We start from the raw sequence: 13,378 nt of genomic DNA, 5'->3' as shown, positions 1-13,378 counted from the left end.
CCTGACACAAGCCATGATATTTCCAATCGCCTGGTATGCATGTGAGAGCTGGACAATGAATAAGGAAGACCGAAGAAGAGTTGATGCTTTTGGGTTGTGGTGCTGGTGAAGAATGCTGAAAGTACCATGGACTGAAAAAAGAACTAACAGATCTGTCCTGAAGGAAGTGCAGCCAATGCTCCTTTGAAGCAAGAATGTGGCCATTCTTCGTTTCACCTATTTTGGTCATGCTGTCAGAAGGGACCATTCCCTGGAGAAGGATGTCATGCTTGGTAGGGTGGAAGGTCGACGAAAGAGAGGGAGGCCTTCAACGAGATGGATTGACACCTTGGCTGCGATGATGGGCTCAAGTATAGCAGGGATTTTGGGGCTGGCGCGGGATCAGTCAGTGTTTTGTTCTGCTGTGCATGGGGTCGCTATGAGTCGGAAACGACTCGACGGCACTTAACAACAACAACAACCCATATGCTTACGAGGAGGACCAGTTAAAACTGCCATTATTCAAATTTATGCACCAACTGCCAAAGCCAAAATGAGGAAATTAAAGATTTTTACCAATTTCTGCAGTCTGAAATTGAGCAAACATCTGATCAAGACATAATTATCACTGGTGATTGGAATGCAAAATTGGAGACAAAAATCACCAGTAGTTGGAAAATAGGGCCTTGGTGATAGAAATGATGCTGGAGATTGTATGACAGAATTTTGCAAGACCAATGATTTATTCATTGCGAATACCTTTTTTCAATAATACAAATGATGGCTGTACACATGGACTTTGCCAGATGGACTACACAGGAATCATATCAGCTATATCTGTAGCAAGAGGTGATAGAGAAGCTCAAATCTTCAGCCAAAACAGGCCAGTAGCTGACTTGTGGAACAGACTATCAACTGCTCATGTGCAAGTTCAAGTTGAAGCCGGAGACAATTAAAATAAGTCCACAAGAGCTAAAATATGACCTTGATTATATCCCTCCTGAATTTAGAGACCATCTGAAAAATAGATTTGATACATTGAACACCAATGATCAAAAACCAGAGGAAGTGTGGGATGACATCAAGAACATGATCCATGAAGAAAGCAAAAGGTCATTAAAAAGACAGGAAAGGAAGAAAAGACCAAAATGGATGTCAGAAGAGACCTGGAAACTTGCCCTTGAACAGAGAGTAGCTAAGCAAAGGAAGAATTGACAGGATAAAAGAGCTGAACAGAAGATTTCAAAGAGCAGCTCAAGAAGACAAAGTCATTTACTATAATGAAATGTGCAAACACCTGGAGTTAGAAAACCAAAAGTGTAGAGTACATTCAGCATTTCTCAAGCTGAAAGAAAGAGGAAAAAAAATAAGCCTCAAATTGCTATATTGAAAGGTTCTCTGGAAATATGCAGGAAACATCAAAAGAAGATGGAAGGAATACACAGAGTCACTGTACCAAAAATAATTGGTAGATGATCATCCATTTCAGAAGTTGGCATATGGTCAAGAACCAATGGAATTAAAGGAAGAATTCAAAGCTGTACTGAAGGAATTGGTGGAAAACAAGGCTTTGGGAATTTTCAGAATACCCATTGAGATGTTTCAACAAATGGATGCCCCTCTGGAGGTACTCACTCGCTATGCCAAGAGATTTGGAAGATAGCTACTTGGCCAACTAACTGGAAGGGATCCATATTTGTACCCATTCCAAAGAAAGGTGATTCCACAGAATGCAGAAATTTTCGAACAATATCATTGATATCACATGCAAGTAAACTCTTACTGAAGATAATTCAAAAATGGTTGCAGCAGTATATTGACAGAAAGCTTCCAGAAATGCAAGTTGGAATCAGAAGGAGATGTGGAGGGAGGGATATCGTTGCTGATGTCCGATGGATCTTGGCTCAAAGCAAAGAATACCAAAACGATGTTTACTTGTGTTTTATTGACTATGCAAAGACATTTAATTGTGTGGATCATAACAAATTATGGATAACATTGAGAAGAACAGGAATTCCTGAACGCTTAATTGTACTTGCAAGGAACCTGTACATATGCTGTCATTCGAACAGAACAAGGGGATACTGAATGGTTTAAAATCAGGAAGGGAGTGTGTCAGGGTTGAATCCTGTCCTCATACTTAATCAATCTGTATGCTGAGCAAATAATTCGAGAAGTTGGACTATATGAAGATGAATGTGGCATCAGGATAGGAGGAAGGTTCATCAACAACCTGAGATACACAGACAACACAACTTTGCTTGCTGAAAGTAAGGATGACTTGGAGCACTTATTGATGAAGATTAAAGACTACAGTCTGCAGTATGGATTACATGTCAATATAAAGAAAACAAAAATCCTCATAATTGGACCAATAAGCAGCATCATGACAGATGGAGAAAAGATTGAAATTGTCAAAGACTTCAAATTACTTGATTCTACAATCAACACCAATGGAAGCAACAGTCAAGACATCAAAAGACGTATTGCATTGAACAAATCTGTTGGAAAGGACCTCTTTCAAGTGCTGAAGGGCAAAGATATCTCATTGAAGTCTAAAATGCACCTAACCCAAGCCATGGCTCTTTCACTTGCCTCATATGCATGTGAGACTTGGACAATAAATAAGCAAGACCAAAGAAAAGTTGATGCTTTTGAGTTGTGGTATTGGCAAAGAATGCTGAAAGTATTGTGGACTGCTAAGAGAACTAACAAATCTGTCCTGGAAGAAGTGCATATGGGATGCTCCTTGGAAGCGAGAATGGCCAGACTTTGCCTCACTTACTTTGGTCATGTTGTCAGAAGGGACCATTCTCTGGAGAATAATGTCATGCTTGGTAAAGTGGAGGGTCAAAGCAGAAGGGGAAGGCCCACAACAAGATGAATTGACATGGTGGCTTCAATGATAGGCTCAGGTATAAGAGAGATTGTGAGGCTGACACAAGATTTGGCAGTGTTTCATTCTGCTGTACATAGGGTCGCTATAAGTCAGAGACAACTGGATGACACATAACAACAACAACAACAACCAATGTATCACTGATAGATTGATGTCATATATGAATATGCTACTGTTATTGTCTTAGTTTCCTATGGCTGCTATAACACAAACACCACAAGTGAGTGGCTTTAACAAACAGAAATTTATTTTCTCATAATTCTGGAGGGTAAAAGTCCAAATCAGGGTCTTGGTCATGTTAATCCCTTCTGTCTGTAGCCTGAGGTTTTCCTTGGCTTCTCGGCATTCTTTGGCTTGTAATCAATCCTCACATGACATCTGCCTTCTCTCATGTGTGTCTCTGGGTCTATTCTGGTATTTTTTATAAATCAGAAGTGATTAGGTTTAATATCCACCCTACTCCAGTATGATTTCATTAACATAGCAAATGAAAAACCCTATTTCCAAACAAGATTACATTCATAGGTACAAGTACCAGGAATTCAACATATTTTTTTGAGACACAATTCAATCCATAATAGTTGGCATGTTCCAATCTTGTGGAGACTTGCCAGCAAAAAAGAACTGACTGACTTCAGTTTCAAGAGAGAAAGATAACAAACATATTTATTTCGACTCCTTTCTGAGACTCAGTTTAAAATCTACTGAAACAAATAAAAAGGACTAATGCAAAACAAAAGACAGTAGAGTGACCTTCAGGGGACAAAAGATTTAAACAAATTTATCAAAGATGAAAAGTGGATAGAGGAATTGCCAATGGAATACAGGATAAAGAAGCTGCTGTCTCATGGATGCCCAGAACAGAATACACCTGCAGAGAGATCAATGCAGAACCAGGAGAAGCCCAGGATTCTGAGGACAAAAAAAAGTGGTGAGGGAATGAGTCACACAATGAAAGTTTCAGTCATGAGCACCCATTTCCACATGCAAAAGCAGAATTTTGGACAGTGGATAGGTATTTACCAGCAATGTTCAAGTAGGAGACAGGCAAGAATTCTCCAAAAGGAATTAAAGACATTGATTATCCCACAGATTCAAGACGCTTAGCTCAGGGAACTCTAAGCAGAATTACTGCAAAGAACACAAGACCAGGATCCATCAAAGTAAAACTACTGAGAAACAAAGGTAAGGAGGAAGTATACAAAGCAGGCTGGGAAGAGATACATTTCTTTATGGGGCAGATGCACTTCTTTCAAATGAACTATAGCAAAACTGAGAGATGTCTTCTCACATCTCTCACTGGGAACTACATTGTGAGTAAGGAAGAGGAGGAAAAGTTGTTGTAAATTACTTTAATCTTCACTGATTGGGATGGAAATTCAGTTGGAAGTATGGAAAGAAGATAAATTAAAATTTTGCCATGTAGGGGGAAAAAAAAAAAAAGCTCCAGGGAACAGGAGTGGGGTAGGGAACTTATTTATTTGAATCATTTAACCATGTATGCACACTATTCTGATTTATATATTTTTTAATATCTTACACAAACACTTCTGGTAATGAATTTTGAAGAAAGACAATTATTTCTCCTTGTTGATTTATCACTTTTACTTACATTCTTTTTTTATTGGAAGAGGAACAATCTTCTCTTCATGCCTTAGAGGATGATCCATGTTCACAATCACATGTTGGAGTCCTAGGGACCACACAGTCTCCAAAGAGATGTCAACCATTTTCGTGACGGTTACCGTGCCATTTGGGTTCTGAGCACGGTATTCCTTGCTTAGATTAATCAGGAGTAGGGAGGGAAAAAGAGATATTTGAGGAGCAGGCTTTCCCATAGCTGAGGTAATGACTCTAAGAAAATCTTCAGAATCAGCATTGGACTGGAGTTCAGTTCTTAATTCAGATACAGCTGAGGGGAAAAAATAAAAAGAGAGAAAGAGAGAAACAAAATTAAATGTAAAAATATGTCGTGACAGATTTTCATGGTGTTAAAGACTGGTCTTCCTTAAATTTTTTTTATGAAGCCAAAATGGTGAAAATATATCACTCTCAGATACCTCTTCTTATATTTTATAGAACTTCACAATTCCATCTCCTATATTTACCAACAGGCCCTCCAGTTTGAGAGAAAGAATTGGTATCTCAATTTTTATTCAGTCTTAAAATTACAACATCTAAACCTCTAATACTTGAAATTTTTGGCTACATAATAAGAAAGTATGATTACATTATCATTATCTGCATTACATACTGTTAGTTTGAAGGCTAGCAAGTCCTTATTCTCTTAGATTCTTCACCTTTCCTCTTTCTTCTTCTTTACTGTCTCTTTTACTTCCCTCTTTCCCCAACTCTGCAATGAGAAAATCCTAAATTTCTATGAATTTTGTCCACTGGATGGATGAATTTTGTCCAGTGTGGTATAGTACGAAAAAGTCAGAAAAGAGGACAGAAGACCTTAATTTTTTGCTTGGTCCTACACTGTGTGATAATAGGTAAGTCATAAAGCAATCTTTAACTTCTATTTTTTCTTCTATACAATGCAGGCTTGACCCATATAACCTCTATTAGTCTTTCCACCATTAACATTTTTTCTCTGGACCTCATTCTTAAAACACTACATCCCCATGATTTATCTTCCAACAATATTCTCCTTCAGAAAACACTTATATACTTAGAATATTAAGGCAGATTTGTCCTCCGTGGCTGCCATGTGGAAACATATTAAATAAACATTTGTAGCAGGCTTCATCTTCAAATGTCACTTCACGGATCGTGATGAATGAGGAATTGGGTTCAATGGTCTCACAGTGAAGTCGATCTAAGTATGGCGGAAGAATCTTTGCCCCGTATTTACTGCTGTAAGTGCCAATATTTTGTGGCAAAGAGTCTTGGATCTTCTGCCAGGTAATTTGCACAATATCTTCTGAAGTTGTCAAATTGCAGAATATAGTCACATTTTTTCCCAATACAGCTGTCTCATTATTTTTGTGCTTTATCTTATAAAAAGAATCTGGAAAAAAAAAGTCCACATTAAGTAAGAGAAATTTACACTACCCTGTACTTAGCTGTATCATATCAGTTTTCTCTCTCTCTGTAAAAACTATCACTTACTTGCCTTTCTCCCCCACTAGAAAATTAATTCACTATCTTCATTGCCACTGATTATTTAGTTTCTAAAACCGTTTCTGGCATACACCAGCTAATCAAAAAGTATTGTTCAATGCATGACTAAAACATAAATTAAGCAGCATAAGATGATTATTGTTAGTTAAAAAAAAAATTCTGTAGTTAATAGATCACAATTAAGAACATCATTAACTGACACAAACTAAGAGGTTGGTGATTGTGAGTATGGTAAAAAGGATAAATATAGGACATAAGAATCAAAAGACACGAACCAAGAATTATCCTGAGATCTCCTTCAAAAGCATTGATATCCTTGAATCTCTGGGATAGTGAAGTAAGATTGGTGATGTCTTCAATATAAAGTGAACGACTTACTTATTTTAGAAGGTCACAATTTCTTAGTTGAGAAAAAACTATTGACTATTTTTCTTGATACCATATGGCAATGAAAAAGGGCATCTGATTAAGTTATCCTCTGATAAGAATTTAAAATGAAAGTCAAAATTTGTCTTTTAAGAGTGTGTATTCATATATTCATTATTCAAATTGTTACATGATAAATACAAAATTGAACACATATTAAAATGAAAGCATTCAATAATTCCCTTTCTATATAGAAAAATTTGAAGCTCAGTTCCACTAACAGATAGAAAAAGCTGGATTAATTACATAATCGTTTATTTAAAGGCATCACAGAATTGGAAAACCAAGGAGAGCCAGAGGGAATAAAATTTCAGAAATGTGGGAATCTTCAGAGCTGAGCTGAGCGTCTGCAGCCATGTCTGGGGTTATATGACAATTCTCAGCTTGAGTTTGTTGGGAGGACAATCTGTCTCCAGAATTGCCATCTAGATCACATAAACTGATGCCTTAAGCTCAAAATATTTTCTGATAAGGAAGCTAGGAATTGAGTCTCTCTCCAATGACATCCAGAGATGTCATTTTCCTGTTATGAGCAGTCGATAATGCAGTCTCGTGCTCATGCGTGAACACTATATGGAACATGATCAACTCCACCATCTTCATGATTATGATAACATCAAATAACTTTCCCCATGGGGATCTCACCTCTTGATATTGTATCATTAATCAGAAAATGCAAGTTTACAAAATTAATCTTTTTGTAGCTAGAGGGGGAGTGATATTCTTTCTGGATATGTGCACTTGAACTAAAGATGTTCCTCTAGTAACAGAGTAACCACGCCAGATAACAGGAAAAAAAAAAAAAAAAAACACTTCCTTTTTACCCTGCTTTGTCCTTCTCTTGAAGTCCAGCTCCTGCACCTCTCTAGATTGTGTTGTAAAAACTCCAGGCCCAAGTCACCATTTGTTCTCATGCACAATGTATCATGGGGTATGCATGGGAATAACCCAAAATTTTCTTGTCCTTTTATGGAATCCTTTTGGGAGAGCTTGGTTCTTGGTAAATTCTACCCCATTTATCACCATCACCATGTTTACTGTAAGTAATGAAAGCTGTGACCACATCAGTGGGCAGCATGATTATTCATTCTGACCCAAAGAAGCCTACACTGTCAGATTTATTTCACTCATATCTCATAAGATTAAGTATTGGAAATTAGTGAAAAGATAAACCAACAAAGATTTCTGGAATCCTGAAGGGCTTGAGTGACTCAAATGATGAAATAGGAAGCTTGTGATGTTTCAGACATGTCTACTATTCCCCTCAAGGCATTTGCTAAATTACAAAATTGCGCAGGGTGAAAGGCTAACAGCTAAATCAAATCCTAAGAAAAACAGAGTGGAATTTGGCCAGTCCCAAGGTTCTTAGAAGATAAAAACCCACTATGAGAGGGGCCCTAGTGACACAAAAGTACTTGAAGAAAACAATGAAAATCTGCTAACACTTTTTTTCCTGAAAATATTAGCTGATTTGAGCACAGTTCAAGGGGAAAAAAATGTTTTTATGCACTCTGAGGATCTCTATTTTTATTTAGACTATTGAGATGCAAAAAATAAATAAGTAAATAAGTCACAAACCCAGTTAAAGTGATTGTTGTTGTTGCTGTTGTTATGTGCCGTCGAATTGGACCCGACTCAGAGCAACCCCTCCTTGGGTTTCCAAGGCGATATCACTACGGAAGTAGATTGCCCAGCCTTCCTTCTGAGAAGTGGCTGGTAGATTTGAACCACTAGCCTTCTGGTTAGCAGTCAAGTGCCTTAGGAACTATACTACCAGAGGTCCCAAAGTGATTATTAATATAGTTATATTAATGTCTACCAGGTTTGTAACTGGGAATTCTGGTGGTGTATTGCCTAAGGCATTTGACTGCTAACCAAAAGGCTGGCGGTTCAAACTCACCAGCCACTCCTCAGAAGGAAGGTTGGGCAATCTACTTCCATAGTGATATTGCCTCGGATACCCAAGGAGGGGTCACTATGAGTTGGATCCTACTCGATGGTAGTGGCAGGTTTGTAACTCTTTTTTTTTTTTTTTCCCCCTCTCACAATTTTATTTTGCTTTGGGTGCAAATTTACAAAGCAAATTAATTTTGCATTCAACAGTTTGTGCACATTTGATTTCATGCCCCAATTACCATCCCCAACCATAACAAACTCTCCTTCCCTCCTGACTGCCCTCTCCCTGTGGCCTGCTTAACTATGCATTCCTGTCTGTCCAGCTTTCCTTCTATGTGAATGCGGCCCCTCTGATGTCTCGTAACTGATTGATCTAAGGGTGCATCTTCCTAGAGTGGGTGGATGCATTGCCCTGGAATAGGTGTTCTGTAAGTAGGTCTTTATACTGTTGGGCTGAGAGCCAATCCAGGTAGTGAGTTCATTTCTAGGCCCAAAGGGTAAGCCAGGGCCATAGTCTCATGGGTTCCACCAGGCTCTATCTGACTAGTAATTCTAATCATTTTTGTGTTTTTGAATTTTGTTCCACTTTTTTCCTCCCACTCTATCCAGGGTCTCCATTTTTTATTCCTTTCTGAATGGTTGGCATTAGTAGCTGGGCACCATCTAGTTCTTTTGGTCTTGGGGTCATGAAGGCTGAGGTCTTTGTGGTCCATCTTATCCTTGGACTAATTGTTTCCAGATGCCTTTGATTTTCTTCACTCTTCTTTGATTCAGATGTGAGGAGACCAATAGTTGCATCTTAGATGGCTGCTCAAAAGCTTTTAAAACCTCAATTGATACTCACCAAAGTAGGACGTGGAACAAGATTTTGATGTCCCTTGAGACTATGGTCCTGAGTCAGTAGGCCTGGTGATTCTCTCTCTTAAGGTGTTTGGTTGTCTCTGAGAATTTACTCCGACTCTGTCTTCTGTTTCTTCTGTAATGTATGTGGCTAATTTTGTAGCACAAATGCATATGTAAGATTGTCTTTGCTTGCTTTGGTTTTAATTGAGCATACTATGACTCCATTTTCTCTCCTACTATGAAAAATTCTATAGTATAAATTTGATAACTTAGATGAAAGAATCAATTTCTTGAAAGACAAAAACTACCAAAACTCACACAAGAAAAAAGTAATTGAATAGGCCTATATGACTGCTAACCAGAAGGCTGGTGGTTCAAACCTACCAGCCACTCCTCGGAAGGAAGGTTGGACAATCTACTTCCATAGTGACACTGCCTTGGCAACCCAAAGAGGGGTTGCTATGAGTCGGGGCAGACTCAACGGCACACAACAACAACAACAACATATCTATCTCTTAGATGTATCTATCTCTATCTCTCAAAGGAATTGAATCAATCATCCAAAAAAGAATAATCAACCAAAAAAGAAAGTACCAGGCCAAGATGTTTTCACTGGTGAATTTTACAAAATGCTGATGGAAGAAATGATAGCAATTCTCCATTGTTGTTTTAGAGTCTGTCGAGTTGGCTCTGACTCATAGTGACTTTATACACAATAGAACGAAACACTGCCTGGTCCTGTGCCAGCCTCACAATCCTTTCTATACCTGAGCCCATCACTGCAGCCACCATGTCAATCCATCTTGTTGAGGACCTTCCCCTCCTTTACTGACCCTCCACTTTATTAAGCATGACATCCTTCTCCAGAGAATGGACCCTTCTGACAACACAAAGTGAAATGATGTCTGACCATTCTCGCTTCCAAGGAGCATTCCTGCTGCACTTCTTTCAGGACAGATATATTTGTTCTTTTGGCAGCCCATGGTATGTTCACCATTCTTTGCCAACACCACCACTCAAAAGCATCTACTTATCTTCAGTCTTCCTTGTCCATTGTCCACCTCTCACAAGCAGATGATGCTATTGAAAATACCATGGCTTGGGTTAGGAGCATCTTAGTCTTCAAGGAGGCTTCTTTGCTCTTCAGCACTTTAAAAACAATCACTTAAAATATAAAACCCAAGGGAACACTTCTTTATTCATTCTATCATGTCAGTATTACCTTGATACCAAAAGAAGATAATGAAATTATAAGAAATGATAACCAATATCTCTTATGAATTTAAATGCCAAAATGTCAACAAAATATTAGCAAATTTAATCTAAAAATGTATAAAACTACAGGTGGATAGATGGGTGGACAGACTGAAAGATTAGGTATGTCTATGCAGGGGGAGTGTGACCATGACCATGTATAGGGTTGGCAAATAATGTTTCTACAAGTGTATTTGTGTGCTTTGTAAGAATTTCCAGGTATATAGTAGAGCTGAAAATAATCAAGGGTTATATATAGTCATTTCTTGGCCACAGCCAGCTACTGGAGGGAGTGAGTAGTTGGACCTGTGGGCTCGGGACCAACGTCACAGGAGACATCAAGCTCAATTGGCATAACCTACCACACAAAACATTGTTTCACATCCTACTTCGGTGAATGGTGACTGGGATCTGAAAAGCTTGCAAGCAGCTATCTAGATGTAATGATGAGTTTCTCCTTGTCCAGAGCAAAGAAGAATGAAGAAAACCAAAGATGCATAGAAACAATTAGTCCAAGGGACTGCTAAACCATAAAGTCCTCAGCCTATATGACTATGAGACCAGAACTAGATAGTGCCCAGCTACCACTGTCAACCACTTGGAGGGGGATCTATATAGGAGATCCTGGACAGAGTGGGAGAAAAATGTGGAACAAAACTCAAAATCATAATAAATAAATAAGAAAGAAAGAAAAAGGACCAGGTTTGCTGGTCTGATAGAGCCTGGTGGAATACCTGAGATTATGGCCCCTAGCTGCCCTTCAGGTCTGGAATTAAACCCATTCCTGTGGCTTACAGCCAAACAAAAGACAGGCATATGAGCTCTCCTTGGAGAGAACAATCACGGTAGAATAGAAAGGCTTTGCATACACACGGAGACAGCTTGGGAGGCAGGAGTGTATGGGAGGGGAAGGACACAGGAAATAGGTAACTATTGGGAGGAGGTGGGAAGAGAGCTGATGTATTGTTGGAAATTGCAGTCAATGCCATGAGACAAAATGTAAGTGAGCTACCATATGGAAAATGAATTTGCTCTGTAAACTTTTACCCAAATCACAATAATTTTTTTTAATGTATAAAACTAATTGTATACCATGATTGTGGAAGCTAAAGTTATATATCAACTTCACTGGACCTGGTTTTGAGTGGCTGGGCAGCAAGATATAGTTATTCCCAATGATAAAGACTGGTAATCAACTCCAGGGTAGAATCTGCTGTGAGCAACTGAGTAGCTGTCTTAGGGATGTAGTCTATTTCCAATATATAAGGAAAAATTTTGAGAAAGGTCTTGAGAGCTTTTTGACACAGTTGGACTTTTCATGTAGCCAAGTCTTCATTCAGTAGCCTGCCATGTTGTCTGCCAATCTTGGAACTGTTTCTGGACTTGAACTAGTGGTCTGCCTTGTTGCTTAATAACCTTGGGATGGTGGCATTTTGTTTGTTGACCTTGTGTTTGTCAGCTTCAGCAGCCAATAGCTGCCTGAGTTAAGAGATGCCTCCAGCTTCAGTGGGTGGGATCAAGAGGCAGAGCTGAAGCTCAAGGTCAAGGGGTCTTCACCTAACCCCTAGAGCTGACACTTTGAACTTGAACTTCTATCTTCCTAAACTGTAAGAGACTAAATCCATTCGTTAAAGCCATACATTTGTGGTATGTCTGTTATAGTGGCACTAGAGGACAAATGCAATGGCCAAGCTGGAGTTATTCCAGGTATACAAGCTGTTTCAACATTAAAAAATGAATTGTTGCCAAGCACAATAACAACAAACTAAACAAGAAAAATCATATGATCATATCAAATGTTGAAGAAAAAGCATTTAACAAAATCTAACATCTATTCAACAAGTCTCCAGAAATTGATGGAATACCCATTGAGATGTTTCAATATACAGATGCCCTGCTGGAGGCATTCAGTCAGTTATGCCAAGAGATTTGGAAGACAGCTACCTGGGCAAGTGACTGGAAGAAATCCATATTTGTACCCATTCCAAAGAAAAGTGATCACACAAAATGTGGAAATTATAGAATAATATCATTAATATCACATGCAAATAAAATCATACTGAAGATAATTCCAAAACAGTTGCAGCAGTATACTGACAGAAGTTCCAGAGGTGCAGGCTGGATTCAGAAAGGACATGGAATGAGGGATATCATTGCTGATCTCAGATGGATCTTGGCTCAAAGTAAAGAATATCAGAAAGATGTTTACTTGTGTTTTATTGACTATGCAAAAGCATTTGATTATGTAGATCATACCAAATTGTGGACAACATTGAGAAGAATGGGAATTCCAGAACACTTAATTGTACTCATGAGGAACCTATACATAGACAGGCAGCTGTTGTTCAAACAGAAAAAAGGGAACACTGCATGGTTTAAAATCAAGAAGGCAGTGTGTCAGGGTTGTATCCTTTCCCCATACTTATTCAATCTGTTTGCTGAGCAAGTAATCAGAGAAGCTGGACTATATGAAGAAGAATGTGGCATCATGACTGGGGGAAGAATCATTAACAACCTGTGATATGCTGATGACACAAGTTTGCTTGCTGAAAGTGAGGAAGACTTGAAGTACTTACTGATGAAGATTGAAGAATACAGTCTACAGTATGGATTACATTTCAATATAAAGAAAACAAAAATTCCTCACAACTGGACCTATAAGCAGCATTACAATAAATGAAAAAAAGATTGAAATTGTCAAAGACTCCACATTGCTTGGTTCTAAAATCAACACTAATGGAAGCAGCAGTCAGGACATCAGGCGATGTATGTTGTTGTTGTTGTTGTTGTTGTTATGTGCCGTCGAGTCGGCCCTGACTCATAGTGACCCCTCCTTGAGTTTCTGAGGCAGTATCACTAGGGAAGTAGATTGCCCAACCTTCCTTCCGAGGAGTGGCTGGTGGGTTTGAACCGCCAGCCTTCTGGTTAGCAGTCAAGTGCCTTAGGCACTTCGCC

The 13,378-nt window shown here is 38.7% G+C and overlaps 1 protein-coding gene across 1 annotated transcript in view; it reads right to left on the bottom strand.

Moving 5' to 3' along the window:
- The window catches only part of LOC103202545 (OX-2 membrane glycoprotein-like), a 38,187-nt gene extending 30,679 nt beyond the window's left edge, over nt 1-7,508 (bottom strand). The window contains exons 1-3 of the mRNA XM_007947444.1: nt 7,442-7,508; nt 5,553-5,891; nt 4,491-4,790 (exon numbers count right to left, since the gene is read on the bottom strand). Coding sequence (XP_007945635.1) covers nt 4,491-4,790; nt 5,553-5,891; nt 7,442-7,508 — 706 coding nt within the window. The remainder of the gene's footprint in view (nt 1-4,490; nt 4,791-5,552; nt 5,892-7,441) is intronic.
- Nucleotides 7,509-13,378: the final 5,870 nt, after the last annotated feature.

Source organism: Orycteropus afer, unplaced genomic scaffold, assembly GCF_000298275.1.
Source record: "Orycteropus afer afer isolate SDZICR_OR568_19922 unplaced genomic scaffold, OryAfe1.0 scaffold00184, whole genome shotgun sequence".
Classification (NCBI taxonomy): domain Eukaryota; kingdom Metazoa; phylum Chordata; class Mammalia; order Tubulidentata; family Orycteropodidae; genus Orycteropus; species Orycteropus afer.
Note: the sequence above shows the minus strand (reverse complement) of the source record. Positions and strands in the feature narration are given on the sequence as shown.